The 16,280-nt window shown below is 43.5% G+C and overlaps 1 protein-coding gene across 4 annotated transcripts in view; it reads left to right on the forward strand.

Moving 5' to 3' along the window:
- hs1bp3 (HCLS1 binding protein 3) overlaps nt 1–16,280 on the forward strand; it is a 108,892-nt gene that overhangs the window by 34,804 nt on the left and 57,808 nt on the right. For all 4 annotated transcript variants that reach the window (XM_067984338.1, XM_067984340.1, XM_067984341.1 and 1 more), the window contains one exon: nt 2,129–2,321. In XM_067984338.1, coding sequence (XP_067840439.1) covers nt 2,129–2,321 — 193 coding nt within the window. The remainder of the gene's footprint in view (nt 1–2,128; nt 2,322–16,280) is intronic.

Raw genomic sequence — 16,280 nt, forward strand, 5'->3', positions numbered from 1 at the left:
ATGAAGTGTGGAAAAAGAAAACCAAATTTAATGCAAAACTTATAAGGCTAAGTGTTTAGCTATTGCAGGGCAATTTCAGTCAAATATTTTGGATCAGTTCCTGTTACTCCTGTACTGTACAATAAAACCAACAAAAGAATAGAGATAATTAGCAGTATGGATACTTTAAAAGCCAGGTTTGGGACCGTTACAGATAGAATTTTTCTAGCTGCTTAGATGCCTAAGACTCCCTGTACTTTACTATCTGATTTAGTTTTGCCCCAAGTAGTTTGTGGGGAGGAAAAAGAGCTTTTGGATCTCATGCCATATGTATTTCTCCTAGAAAACTATTCATCATAATTCCAGACTCTACTCGCACCTTAAGAAGATAGACTGCAGGCATTACAATTGTCTGAGGCAGTATAAGAGCTGGAGTGGTGCCAAAGGTGCAACCAGAACATCAGTGAAATATACAGTGGGTTAACTATTGTCTGTGATCAGAATTTGAAGACACCTCTGTCACTTGAAATACATTTTACATAAAAAGTTTTTTTTTGTGGGGGGAGGGAGGAGGAGCAGAAGAAAGGTTGATAAATGTATATACTTTTAAGGGAGAATCCTCTTAAAAGTATACAATGTCAATGGGGAACTTGAAATCTAGATTTTTGGTGTATGTATATTTTATAAACAACTTCAAGATCTTGTAAACAAGATTTTGAATTGCCATTCTAATTACTGGAACAGACTAGCAGAGGTTGGTTCCTTTGGCAATTGTGCAAGTGTTGTGGATCAGCCAGCAAGGGAAGAATATTTATAGAGAAATTAATGATTTTGTGAGGGTTGAATTCTCAATTTGATAAACCACTCAAAAATGTAAATTGAGGATACAGTTTATTTTCAGTCATAACCATTAAGACAATTTATGCATCTGGTTTTATGGTCTTATACAAATCATATTTTCTTCAATATTTCTGGGGGACTAAGTAATGTAAATTGGTTCCAACAGAAAGTCTGGAGGCCTGCCTGTTTGTTTGTAGAGGGCATGGAGTAGGTAACGAGGGCAAGTTTGGACTGCCCAAAGTGACATTGTCATTGGTCACTATTGCTGACATGGGTTGGCTGATAGGCTGAGACCAGATCTGTTGAATCCATGAATCAACTGGAAAATTGAACTTGGGGCTAGGGATGTAGATAGTGAAATTTTGGGAGTTGTGGTGAGTAAGTCTTACAAGTCTGGCTTATAAAGGGATGCAAGTTAAGCAGCTTGGAAAAGTGTTGGAGCAATTAGAAAATTGCTCAAGAAACTAAAGAGGAAGGATTAGAACCTTAAAACTGCTTTCCCCTGATGGTTTAGTGGATAAGTGCACGTCATATACAACAGTAGGCTTCCAAATTCAGTTTTTGCTCTTTGCTGAGTTAGCATCTTGGGTAGGGTGATGGTGGTGAGTTCTACAATAGATCTCAATGCCTTTGAATTAGGAAGGAGTGGGATCTGTCAGGGTTCCTGTTCCTATCCAGTGATCCCTGTTGGGAAGTGCCCGTGTGGATGTTGGATGAGGGGGAAAAAAACAAATTCTGCTCTGAGGGCTCCCCCCCTCCCCAATTCCCATATGCTGCAATTGACCAGCCTACTAACACCCGCAGTCTGCCACACACTAAGAAAGCTCACCTGAGTGAGATGAGTGCTGCTGGCATCTGTAATACTTTACCCTCATATATGACCTTTAAGTTAGAACATGAGAGAATGGAAAAGCTTGGGACTGGAGGTTGGGGAAAATGGGACATTGTGAGAATCACAGCTGAAGTTTGGAGCTCAACATTTGTAGTGTGAAAATGTCACCAGTACTCCTCCACCTGTACTGAAGTTAAGTTGGAGAAATAAGGAATGGGCTTCTACAATAGTTCACACACTGGAATAAATTGTTTAATGTGGCTTTTTTAACTTTATTTTCCTCTTCCCTTGCTAGATGTGTGCATTATAGTTTTGCACAGTGGGATATAGTTCTAAATGTGTTCATTATTCAAAATAGATGCCTGCTATGAATAAAATTAGACGTTCTCTTCTATTGCTTGCATTTATTTTATATTTAGTTTGTTAACTTGTTTATTGTAGAAAAAATAATTTCTGGTTAACTTTTTTTCTCAATAGGAGCAAAAACTAAAGACCTTGGTGATTTGAAAGCTAGAAATGCTACAGATGAGTTGCAAGAAGACGAAGGGGAGTCTGGAGATTTTTTCAACCAAGACACTTCTAAAGACATTGGAAAATCTAGATCATCAAAAACCCATGTCCCGACAGTCGAGAAGTCTGAAGAAACCTCTGATCCATTGGGCGTTACAAGGTAAGATGATTTGCTTTTAATAAGTAACTGAACCTATTGTGTTTTGCTGTGTTGAGGTTTGGAATATCATTATTGGGTTGAGGAAGACTATTGTATCAAAAGTAACATGATTCTTGGTAAGAAGTTTTTTCTAGCTGTCATTGTAGCACAATTGTTGTAGAGTAAGGGATGTTAACTGTTTCTCTATAACTGGATTTGTATACTTCTCTTTTTGCTCTAAATGTAAGAATAGTACTTTACCTGATCCTTGAATTGTACTCTGATCAAAAAAAAAGAAAAAGTGGTTTTATGGGGAAAGGAAATGTAGAAGAGTTTAAAACCCAGAATAGAAGAAAACAATGAGTGAATAAAAGATCAATAAAAAAGATATATTAAATAGCCCTGGAGAAAAGAGAAATGCTACCCAAATATTAGAATAGGGAGAATACAAGTGATCAAAGGAATCAAATTAGTTCTTGCCTGATTCAAACCGTGGCTTGTCATGTAGGATTATTGAAACGTTTTCAGGCTCCCGAAAATGTTTCATGGGTCAGTCGTAATTAGACATTTATGATTACTAGCAGTCCATGTAACTCTCTATAGAATTGCCCAAAGCTCTTATTACTTGTCTGTTTATTCCTCCACCCCCCCCCCCACATATGGATGTGTATATTTCCTTAGTTATACTGGTCTAAAGGAGGTGAAACGTGATCACTGTAGTGTATTTGATGTTCGAAAGTAATTATAGGTGATTCTGTAAAGTTTCTGTTGTGAAGGTATAGGGCTATGCTTGTAGGATAGATTACTGTTGAAAACCAGGGCCAAATAAAAGTAAAGGAAATACCTCACTTTAAGGATTGGGGAGTTTTTAGGTCCATCTCAGTGCCAGTTCCTTTATTACTTTTATTCCTTGATATTAATGCTTCACTATATTAAGCTTAAAATTGCTTGTCACTTATATTTTAATAGTTTGTCATTTTCTCAGAGTACCAACTATATTGCACTGCATTATGTTGAGAAAGCAGTGAGCCAGCAATGTCTACAGTGTGCTCTGGGTTATGCAAATTATTGTGAAGAAATACATCAATTTTAGAAAAGATTGGAAAATAAACACTTTTTAACTGAGGTATAACACCAACTCCTTTTGTTGCTGACCACGAATTACACATTAAAAATTAAATCAACAAATGCTGGAAATACTCAGCAGGAAAAAATAGACATTAATATTTTATCATTCTGATTTTTGTTTCAGATTTCCATTATTTGCGGTTTTTTTGCTTTTATTTGAACTGTACATTAACTCTTTTAAAAAGAGCCATTTGTAATCAACCATTTTTGAAGTTTGTGTTGAAATGTATATGTGACATCCTGCACAGGGAAGGAGACAGCAGAGGGCTTTTATTCTTGCACGCAATCAAGAGCTGCTGCAGAGATCAATTTATAGTCGGTTATATTGAGGCCAAGAAGGTCAGTAGGGAGATCAATGGATCTGCAAGGTACAAAATTACACAAAGATGCTCCTAAATTGTCTTTCTGTTGGCTAAAGCCTCTTCTCAGTCATGATCTCGGGAGAACGTGGATTAAGAAGTTGGAGACAAATAAGCTTGGTATGTAGCATTTAACTTGGATGTCTAAAACATCTAGATGACTGGCTTGCTGCAAGCTGTCCATTTAGATACTTCCAGGCTGCCTAGGAAACTGATACTTGGGACGGTAGTTACCTGGAGGCTGGGTATGAGAATGTTTGCTTGTATGCCCAAGGTTTGGGGGAGGACGAGGAGGAGGACCATCATCTGGGAATTAAGATGATGTGCCTGATACTGTAAGATTGGAACTTGTGGGAGATTTGGTAATTCGGGTCTAAATGTGGACAATGCGGCAGGATCTCAGCAGAGTGGTCAATAAGCGAGTGGGAAACCCGGGGAAAAAATTTTTTTTTGCGTGTGTTCCCGAGCGATCGCGACTCAATTGAAACCACTTAATTCAACTTCCGGGTTTTGCGTCTTCATGCTGCGCAGCGGATGTACTATGCACCCGCATGATGCAATTTAAAGCCCACTATTTAAAGGGCCAATCCATTTTGAAGGAGAAAGGAGGAAAAATCACAATGGAACGTTCTCAAAGAAAGGCAGCACCCAGGTTTTCGGACAGCGCCCTGGTGATACGACTGGCTGTTGTGAGAAGCAGGAGGGAGGTGTTATACCCACCTGATAGGAGGAAGAAACCTGGTTGTGCCACCAAGAAGGCATGGAGGTGGCAGAACAGGTCAGCAGCAGGAGTACAGTGACCCGGTCTTAGCTGCAGTGGAGGAAGCGATTTAATGACCTGACCAGGTCAGGAAAAGTGAGTACAGTTGTTGATTCACCTGCATTCTATGGTGAACATTACACCCCCACCCCCCCACACACTGCCCTGCGAAGTCTCCTCCATCAAATCACTCCTCACACCCACTTAAGGCTCAGTGTCAAGTTACCTTCACTTTCTGTGCACTTCACTGCCCCCCACCCCACCCTTGCCATTTGTGCACCCACCTCTCCCACTCACCCAGTCCTGATGCAATGTTATCAATCTGTCTGATAGTCACCCTCTGATGCATCTCATTCATTGTCAGCCTGACCCAGCGCAATGCATCCATCAGGTGACCCCGTCACCCTTGCTTACTCGCACATCTGTACTTTCTCCCTTGTAGGAGAAGAGAGTGCACAATGCAAGGGAGAGGAGTCAGACTGGAGGGGAGCCTCCACAAATTACAGAGGCGGAGTTGGAGGCCTAGCAGTGGAGTGCCTAGCCAACGGGGATGCCTAGACTGGCACCCCGCAAACGTCTGGTCATAGAACTTTAACATCTCTCACGCACAACGTGGATTGGTGTTATCAATGATTGACCTGTTACATGCCTCATTATGCTCATCGCAACATTACTTCTACAATGAATCTTAATATTGCTGTATGTTCTCTTCCAGGGCTGTCAAGGAGTGAAGACATGGACGAGGGCAATTCCTCAGAGGAGCTCCCTGCCTCTGAGGGCGCACCATCACATCTTAGTGAGTCACGCACCAGCGCAGGTACTCACACCTCGGTGGGTCCTAGTAGTCAGTTAGTTGGGTTGTCATCTGGTGAGTCACCACACATAAGTGAGCAAGAGCAGACACTGGTGGCAGAGCAGAGGTGGAGAGTCCATGTCGGTGGGCGAACTCCTCTCCAAGCTCTGCTCAGCTTGGTACAGATGCTGACTTACTGAAAGTTGTGCCACACTCAGTCTCCACAGTGGCGCAGAGGATGGAGGAGACCATCTCCAGCATTAGTGGACTGGAGGTGCAGTTAAGTGTGGGAATGTCTGCGATAGATGGAATGGCAGCCTCCATTACGCTTTGTGCACGGCTCACAAATGAGTCCATTCAGGCCTTGGCAACGGCCGATGCCGATCAACTTAAACAGGCAGAGAGAAACATTAGCACTGGCCTTAAAAGACACCACACATGTCCTCCAAGCTGTTGTCCAGCAGAGTGGTAGGAGTGATGTAGCCCTGGTGCAGGAGAGGGATGATGGCAAAAGGGGCCATGGAAATGGGGACTCCAATCAAAGCGCCCCCATGGTCTCACCTGGTGCTCCCTCCTCAAACGGTATCCGCAATGCTGCCTCCTCTCCAGGTGGCCAAGACTGCCCCTGCATAGGTGCAGGTAGAGCGGTCTTTGGCGGGGCCATTGTGGGCTCCAAAGCCCAGAGGTCGTAGGCTGAAAGCATCTAAGCAGTCAGGGCAGGGACCTGAGCAACCTGTCACTACCTCTGCTGGAGCCACAGGGGATGCACCACGTGGAAGCAGTAGGAAGAGGAAGTCTAAGGTTTTATAATCACCAGGGTATGCACAAGGGCACCTGACAGTCTGTCATGTTTTTCATTTATATTTGGTTTTGGTTAAATGCACATTATATGTTATGATTCTCATCATCACTGCCACGTCTTGCCCATTCTTGAGTTCCTTTTGTGAAAGCGCCCTTCCATGTGCTTCATCATGAACGGCGAGACTTGATGCCACCATAGGGTGTGTTTACAGTGGGTGTATGTGTGGTTGCAGGACTGTTTTGTACAACCTGGAGGGCTGGTGTTGGTGGTCGTTCCAGGTGGTCTGAGTCTTTGACTATCGTCACTTTGCAGATCTCCCTATGAGAATCTATCAACTATGAGTGACTCCCTGACATCACAAGCAGCCAAGTGAGATGCTGCTCTGCTGATGGTTTGCTCGTTGTCTTCCGCCCCCTCCCCTCCTTCAGTGTTGATGGCAGGTGTGGCTGCTTCATGAGCACATGGGACCTCATCCACCTGTAATCCTCTCTATTGAGTGATGTTGTGCAGGATGCAACACCACGACTATTATTCTGCACACCATCACTGGTGCGTATGAAGGGCTCCCCCAGATCGATCCAGGCACCTGAAGCGCATCTTCAGCATTCCTATGGCTTGTTCAGTCTCAGACCTGGTGGTGATGTGACTGTCGTTGTACCGCTCCTGTGCCTCACTGGTGGGGTTTCTCACAGGTGTCATGAGCCACCTCTGCAGGGGGTATCCCTTGTCTCCAAGGAGCCAACCCTTAAGTCTGTGTTGTGCGTAGAAGAGGGGCCGAGATGTTGGATTCATGCAGAATGAAGGAATCATGGCAGCTCCCAGGGAATTTGGCACACTGCTGGAGAAACCTCTTCCAGTGATTGCAAACCAGCCGCGCATTGATGGATCGATACCCCTTTTGGTTGATGAACAGTCCTGGCTCATGTGCAGGTCCTCGGATTGGTATGTGTGTGCAATCAATTGCACCCTGTACCTGTGGGAAGTCAGCCAGAGAGTGGAAACCCACTGACCTCTCAGTCTGGCTGATGTCGTCGATGGGGAAGTTGACGTAGTGGGATGCCCTGGCAAACAAACCATCCATGACCTGTCATTTACACTTATGTGCAGACAACTGAGAGATCCTGGTGATGTCACCGATGGCACCCTGGAATGATCCAAAGGTGAAGAAATTGAGGGCAGTGGTGATTTTAACTGCAACGGGCAATGCATGACCACCAGGCCCAGCTGGGAGCAGCTCTGCGTGAAGAAGCCTGCAGATATCTGCGACCACCTGGCGACTCAATCTGAGCCTTTGTGGGCACTGCCCCTCAGAGAGGTCCAGGAAGCTCAGCCTCTGCCTGTGGACCCTCTCATGGGTAGTGCCTCCTTTGACGTTGGCCCCTCTGTTGGTCCCCTCTCTGCTTTTCTGCAGGGCCTTGTGGCGCACCTCTGTCTTGTGGAGCTGCAACTCCCAGAACTGCACGCTGTGCCTGCCGCGGATGGTGATGTGCCTCCTCTTCAGATGTACTGTGGAATAAATCCATTGCGCCCCCCCCCCCACCCCACCCCCCATCCTGATGGTGTCAGTTTGAGGGGGTCCAAAATATAGATAAATATTTGTGAACACAAGAATTCTGAGTGTGAAGAAAGAAATCTTAGTCTAAACACACAGAACTCCCAGCCAAAGGTTTGTCTGAGAGACCTGATTGCCCTGCTGCAAAAACTCACCTTTTCTTCAAGTGTCAATCACTGGTTTCAAGGTCCAAATGGGTGCCGGCTGCATCTTTGCTCCATTTCCCTGGCGTGTTTCAGAGGCCACGGGAGACACGTTCAAGTAGAATTAAAATAGTTTGTCTGCCTCAATGCACCATAATTCCCTTAACTACTTCAACTATCTTAATTGGCCCTTTAAATGTCATCTTGCCAGCTTTAAGTGTCGGCGGGACTTCCAGGTTTCTGAAGCGGGAGCACCCAGATGTTTCAGGGTGAAACTTGGGTTGGAGCCGGGATTTGTTCCAGCTCCAAACTTTAAAAAAAGAAATTTCTGCTCCCCGCCCCCAACCCACCCGTTCTTCAGGGTTAAAAGTTACCCCCTGATACCCGAGGTGGCAGATCTGCAGTACTTCAGGGAATTGGTTGATTGAGCAGCCAACCAGTCGTCTTAACAGGAGCTGGTACGGTAGAAATGTCACTGGATTCTTCCCACTTGGCTCCAGGTAATATCAGCATGCCTGAGCTCCAACTTGTAGCTGGTCCTAATTGGACAACCTAGCAGGGAGCATACCCGTATTCTGTGCTGATGAACTGTACTGTTTTAGCTGTACTCCTGCACTCTTGGGGAGTACTTAAGCCCTGGCTGTTGTGCACTTTGCACTTAGGGACAGACCCCACTTACCCATCGGAAAAGATTGTGTACCCCATATCAGATAAACTGAATCTATGCCTCTCAAATGTCTTGGTGGCTTGTTTTGAAGACTGTTGCGCATGATGCTAGGTTAACGTGCATGTCAGATGTATGTGCTTAACAGAATAGTGACAATGTTGCTACCTGAAGTGGTCTTGCATTTGAAAGCAAAAACAGAACTTATGCTGTTTTGATTGTCATTATATCACGTACTTTTTGTAGCATTGTGAAGCAGGAGAAAATATGCACTACAGCCGCCCAAATTAAAGGTTCTACTACCTTTCGGTCCATGAACTAGGTTATTGATGTAGTATTTTTAAAGTCAAAGGTGTGCCCTTTGCTCAGGACATGTTTAGTGATTTGTAGCTGTCAGGTCTTAGTTGTTTCTATAATTCCTCATAAAATTTGCTCTTATGCCTATTACACCCACATCGGAGATAAGAAAAAAGATGAAGATTAAAATTACGGAGTGGGGAGGAATAGAAAAATAAAAGTTAATATAGGTGAAGTTAGAAGGTTTTAGGGAAAGAATAAAGGGAGTAGTTTTGCTTCAAACTACATGCCCATTTTGTACAGTAAAATGATATTTCATGCTTTAGTAAAAATGGAATTGTTCTCACTGCTGTGAAGGCCAAAAGTCTCTGCTAGGCTGCTTTGGTGATGCCACTGAAGGGGAGCATGCACCTGGATGTTGGGAGTGGCTCCATTGGAAGTGACAAAGGCCATAACTTGAAACTGAAAGCCTCCGAAACCTAGGAAACCATTGTCAGCTGAGAATTTTGCATTCCAGCCAATGGGATGGTTTCCTGGGTTTAATGGCTCCTGAACAGTTCTCTGGCCAATTTGAATATGTGGCCGCCACTGTTCTTGTGAAAATGCTCTGTGACCCATGGGACTCTCCCTGTTGGTAACAACATAATAAGGAGGAAGACCTGATGTGTGGCTCCCCATGGTGGTAAGAAAATTGCAGCTTTTAGTAAAACTTCCAAATTCTGCCAAGTCTAATTTTATTCAAAATGGGGGAGTGCTTTTTTTCTTCCCCCCCCCCCCCCCCCCCAATAATTCCTTCCAAATTAAATTGCATTTTTAATGCTGCTTGTAGTTGAGGAATTGTTTTATGCTGATTTGAATTACTTTTTTTTTCCAAACATTTTTCGTGTGAGCTGATTAAAATACAACTGTCAGACCAGGTAGACAGGAATTTTCCCCAAACGGAAGCTTAAACAGCTGCTGATAAATGTAATGACTAGATCTTGCCCAAAAGGATGCTTAAGTCCTACGAAAGGGACTTGGCAAGCCTTGTGATACATGAGCAACGTAGGCCTTTGGTACGCACTGCGTAATATGTGTCAGTGTAGGCTCATCTTTTATTTCATTTGTGTGGTGCCACAGTCTGCAATGTTGTGGCTTCTTTTCCACGGTTCACTGTACAACAAATGATACACAATCAGATCTTATGACCACATTCTCAGTCTGAAGAATATTTTTCCAGTAAACAAATGAGTGCAGTATAGTTCTACGTTGGCAAAAGCAGTAACTAAATAGCTTTGTAAAGTATTTTGCAAATTAATATTAAAAAAACACACACAAAAAAATGTTTGAGATTTCTACTCTAATTGAAAGCTGTCTGTCTGGTGCAACCACTGCCAGCTTTTTGTTCTTCACCTAATAGAACAATTCAGCATGCTGATGCTTTTTTAAATATCTTATGTCTTAGTTCAAGCTGGGCGTGTCACATTTATCAAACAGCAGATTCCTTTTATTGACCTGCTCCATCTTGTCTGATGTTTTCAATAGCACATTATGAAGTACTGAATCCAAATCTTTATAGTGCACAATGGTGCAGCAATCCTAGAAGTGAGTAAACTGTATTGCATATATAGGATTTATTTCTTGGGGGGGTTATTGAAAATTTCATGTGTGTGTAAACTCGATACAAATGTTACAAGTTTTGTTAGTTTTTTGCAAAGCCTGGTGGAGGAGCCAAGCTGCTTTTCAATGGACTGATTGTGATTTGGTCAATGATGTATATGACAACCAGTTATTCAAATCCACAAAATCTTGGCAACTGTTTTGGGGATATTCAAAACAACAACAACAACAACAACATGCTTTTATATAGCGCATTTAACATAGGAAATCGTCCCATGGTGCTTCACAGAAGCGTTATGAGACAAAAATTGACAGAGCCAAAGAAAAAGATATTAAGAGGTGACTAAAAACTTAGACAAAGAGGGAGATTTTAAGGAGGATAGCGTGGTTTAGGGAGGGAATTTCAGAGCTTAGACCGCTGAAGACACAGCCACTAATAATGGGGCAGAGGGAGTTGAGAATGCATAAGAGGCGAGTTCTTGGAGGGTTTTGGGGCTGGAAAAAGTTAGAGATTGGGAGGGCTGAGGTTATGAAGGGATTTGAACTCAAGGATGATGATTTTAAATTTGAGGAGCACATGGGTGAATGGGACTTGGTGCTGGTTAGGATATGGGCGGCAACGTTTTGGATGAGCTCAAGTTTATGGAGGGTTTGTTTGAAATTTGTTTGAAAATGCTTCTGTGCGGACCCTTGGGACATTTTGCAATGTTAAAGGTGCTATATAAATGCAAGTTGTTTTGTTGATGGAGGATGGGTGGTTGGCAGGAGAGTATTGCAATAGTCAAGTCTGGAGGTGAAAAAAGAACTGTCTGAATCTTTGGGTCAGTTTGGAACTTTGAAAAAGATATACAAATTAGTAGAGCTCCTGCAGTGGTAAGAAATATAAGAAGAATTAATACCCTTAAGTTATTTACAGAAGAATAGCTTAGCATTTAGCACGTAACCTTTTTTATTTTCCCTTTTGAGGAGCTAAACAGAAGGATTTTCACTGTAAATATATATCTATATTAAAAATCTTGAATATGGCACACATTTTCTGTCCGTAAACAGTTAAAACTAACATTGCCCAAGGAGAAGGATCTAGTGGGATGACCTCACCTGCTGCAATTCCCACTTCGATCACCTGCGAATTCGCCCAACATAGTGTCGGCCAGCACAAAACATTTTTAAGGAGGTAGAATTGTGGCACACTTAGTTTGTAAAGGCCAGTTTCCTTCCACAAAAAAAAATTATTCATCTTTGGCCAGACATGACAGCACATCTGCCATTCTACTCTTCTCCCACTTAGCGGATGCCCCAGCCGTGCCAGGCGAGGCACGAGCACCAGCCCACTATATTTAAATTGCCTAAACCTGGGAATTCCTACAGTGTCTGACGTATAAATGGTCAGTGGAGGGGAAGTCCAGCTCCGTCATTGCGGACCTTTGGCCCCACTACCCCCCCCCCCCCCCCACTTCAGTATAGAAACATAGAAAATAGGAGCAAGAGTAGGCCATTCGGCCCTTCGGGCCTGCTCCGCCATTCAAAATGATCATGGCTGATCATCTAACTCAGTACCCTGTTCCCGCTTTCCCCCATATCCCTTGATCCCTTTAGCATTAAGAAATATATCAATCTCCTTCTTGAATACATCTAATGACTTGGCCTCCATCCTTTATGAAAATGGATGCATAGAAATTCTGTAAAACCTAGAGCATCTGTTGTCATATTCATTTAAAATGGCTTATATGGACTTTAAAAGTAACAAGAAATAGTTAAAGTAGATGAGAGTTTATTGAGTAAAGCCTTTATTAGTTGAGTCACTGTTGTGGTCACTGCTGATCTGATCTTCGAAAAGCCTCCAATCAGTGGTCTACTCGCCAACCTTTCAAAGTTGCCCCTTGATATTTTAAAAACAAAATGCAGTTTGAGGTTCTGTAGTGCCCAACATCTTGTTAATGTTATTTACCTGACCTGGGCGGGACGAGGTTACTTTAAATTGCCAAGAGACACGACATGTCATGTTCTTACTGTGACTCAATTTGTACTCTCAGAAATGACCTTGTGGATACCAATATAGTTTTCTGTTTGGATTAAAAGAAATCACTTACTCTTAATACACAGAATACTCCTAGCGCCCAGAACATTTTATTTTGAGTGTTCAGTCCCCACAGAATTAATGAACTTGGGTCTAGATATTTTCTAAATACTTAGTAGCAGCCATAACATTTTTTTTGAAAAGACTGTTTGTAACTTTTGTCACCATACAGTGTTGAAATGCTTACTGCGAGCTGCAGTGTTATCAAGGCTGACAAATATATGCAGCCTGTTCTCTTAATTTGAAGTAACTTAAATCATTTTGTTTTCTAGCATAAAATGACTTGTCCATGCCTTTTTTGTGACTACTTAGCACCCAGCATTGACAACTGTAAGAAAAATATAGTTCCAGTAATAAAATGCCAGAACAGCAATTATACAAGCTGACTCCTAATATCCAATGTTATGCTATGTATTATCTAGGTTGTTTTTAATTGCACAAGAGATATACTTGAGTATTGTGCTGCCAACTGACCCTGTAGAGATGAAATAATTATCAGTATTCTTAAAAAATCTGAATAGTCATCTTTATTTTTAAACCTTTTAATTTTAAGGTCTTGCCTCCTCTTCTTTTTGGTTTAGCACAGGGAGATAACCTAGTCCCATATCTATGTTTATTTCTCTCCGTGACCAGCCACTAGGAGATGCCCTACAGCCGCTTTTACTGTTGCTGTTTTGGTGTTCTCTCCCTGTTAAGAAATGGCTCCTTTGGGGACAAGGGAACTCACTGTGTCTCTTGCCACTTTGGAATATGTGAGTTCAGTAAATTCCCATTATTGGAAATCTTTTCTAAAATTGATGTATTTCTTCACAGTAATTTGCCTAACCCAGAGCACACTGTGTAGGCATTGCTGGCTCACTGATTTCTCAACATATTGCAGTGCAATACAATTGGTGATCTTTGAGAAAATGACTTAAACTATCAAAATATAAGTAACAAGAAATTTGAAGCTTAATAGAGTGAAACATTAATATCAAGGAATAAAAAGTAACTAGGGAACTGGCACTGAGGTAGGACAAAGGGTACAAATATCAAAGTAGACAGATAGTAAAAATTTTAATTTGTGAATTTCTAATAAATTCTACATATGATTGTCCACGCCCACACTTTTATTCTATAACTGGACAGGATTTAAAATATTAGAACTGTGAGATGGTATGCTTTACAGAGTTGTCTAAATCTCAGCTGACATGCACAGATATTGGTGCAATACTTTTTTAGTAAATAATGCAAAATAGTCATGAGAAGTGAGAAGATAGGAGAATACAAGGATTCTGTCCAAGACTATGAGACTCTGGAGAAGACCATCAGTGTGTTACCTTGGCACTAAAGATTGATTTGCTTCCTATGTAGAGTTCAAGAGTCTGTGGCATCACAGAACACTTAGACTTGGGGCAAATGAACTGTAACCTTATTTGTTTTTAAATGGTAGAAGTTTGGGACCAGCACAATTAGTTTGTTCCATTTTCCTTTCTCAAAATTAAAGATCACCAACCATATTGCTCTGCAATGTTGAGAAAGCTGTGAGCCAACAATGGAAACTGTGAAATATGTGCCCTAACCAGATGTGCAGCGCCTGCTTTTCTCTAGTGTTCCAATTAGAAGGTCTGTGATCAATAAATGGGTCTCTGTTTTTCCCCAGTGCTTGGGTGATAAATTGAGCCATGTGCACAAATTAGATTTGAATCAATTCTTAACTGTACAAGAATTAGTCAAAATAATCTCTACAGGAAAGGTAGGGACTAAATTGGACCGTGTAGCGCCCATTGTTTGGGCGCTACACGGCCTCTCCGACATCCAAGAGAGCGTCTTGGATGCACACGCACGTTTCCAGCATGTGTGCCGGACACCATCTTGGTATAGGAGTTAGTGCAGATGCAGATAACGAACGCTGGAATCATGTAAAGTAGGGAGAAAATGGCTTCAATCACTGTGCAATGCTGATTTTTTTTTTATTCGTTCACGGGATGTGGGCGTCGCTGGCAAGGCCGGCATTTATTGCCCATCCCTAATTGCCCTCGAGAAGGTGGTGGTGAGCCGCCTTCTTGAACCGCTGCAGTCCGTGTGGTGAAGGTTCTCCCACAGTGCTGTTAGGAAGGGAGTTCCAGGATTTTGACCCAGCGACAATGAAGGAACGGCGATATATTTCCAAGTCGGGATGGTGTGTGACTTGGAGGGGAACGTGCAGGTGGTGTTGTTCCCATGCGCCTGTTGCTCTTGTCCTTCTAGGTGGTAGAGGTCGCGGGTTTGGGAGGTGCTGTCGAAGAAGCCTTGGCGAGTTGCTGCAGTGCATCCTGTAGATGGTACACACTGCAGCCACAGTGCGCCGGTGGTGAAGGGAGTGAATGTTTAGGGTGGTGGATGGGGTGCCAATCAAGGGGGCTGCTTTATCTTGGATGGTGTCGAGCTTCTTGAGTGTTGTTGGAGCTGCACTCATCCAGGCAAGTGGAGAGTATTCCATCACACTCCTGACTTGTGCCTTGTAGATGGTGGAAAGGCTTTGGGGAGTCAGGAGGTGAGTCACTCGCCACAGAATACCCAGCCTCTGACCTGCTCTCGTAGCCACAGTATTTATATGGCTGGTCCAGTTAAGTTTCTGGTCAATGGTGACCCCCAGGATGTTGATGGTGGGGGATTCGGCGATGGTAATGCCGTTGAATGTCAAGGGGAGGTGGTTAGACTCTCTCTTGTTGGAGATGGTCATTGCCTGGCACTTATCTGGCACGAATGTTACTTGCCACTTATCAGCCCAAGCCTGGATGTTGTCCAGGTCTTGCTGCATGCAGGCTCGGACTGCTTCATTATCTGAGGGGTTGCGAATGGAACTGAGCACTGTGCAGTCATCAGCGAACATCCCCATTTCTGACCTTATGATGGAGGGAAGGTCATTGATGAAGCAGCTGAAGATGGTTGGGCCTAGGACACTGCCCTGAGGAACTCCTGCAGCAATGCCCTGGGGCTGAGATGATTGGCCTCCAACAACCACTACCATCTTCCTTTGTGCTAGGTATGACTCCAGCCACTGGAGAGTTTTCCCCCTGATTCCCATTGACTTCAATTTTACTAGGGCTCCTTGGTGCCACACTCGGTCAAATGCTGCCTTGATGTCAAGGGCAGTCACTCTCACCTCACCTCTGGAATTCAGCTCTTTTGTCCATGTTTGGACCAAGGCTGTAATGCGGTCTGGAGCCGAGTGGTCCTGGCGGAACCCAAACTGAGCATCGGTGAGCAGGTTATTGGTGATTAAGTGCCGCTTGATAGCACTGTCGACGACTGCTTCCATCACTTTGCTGATGATTGAGAGTAGACTGATGGGGCGGTAATTGGCCGGATTGGATTTGTCCTGCTTTTTATGGACAGGACATACCTGGGCAATTTTCCACATTGTCGGGTAGATGCCAGTGTTGTAGCTGTACTGGAACAGCTTGGCTAGAGGCGCCGCTAGTTCTGGAGCACAATTCTTCAGCACTACAGCTGGGATGTTGTCGGGGCCCATAGCCTTTGCTGTATCCAGTGCACTCAGCCGTTTCTTGATATCACGTGGAGTGAATCGAATTGGCTGAAGACTGGCTTCCGTGATGGTGGGGATATCGGGAGGAGGCTGAGATGGATCATCCACTCGGCACTTCTGGCTGAAGATGGTTGCAAACGCTTCAGCCTTGTCTTATGCACTCATGTGCTGGACTCCGCCATCATTGAGGATGGGGATGTTTACAGAGCCTCCTCCTCCCGTTAGTTGTTTAATTGTCCACCACCATTCACGACTGGATGTGGCAGGACTGCAGAGCTTTGATCTGATCCGTTGG

Source organism: Heptranchias perlo, chromosome 5 (assembly GCF_035084215.1).
Source record: "Heptranchias perlo isolate sHepPer1 chromosome 5, sHepPer1.hap1, whole genome shotgun sequence".
Taxonomy (NCBI): Eukaryota; Metazoa; Chordata; class Chondrichthyes; order Hexanchiformes; family Hexanchidae; genus Heptranchias; species Heptranchias perlo.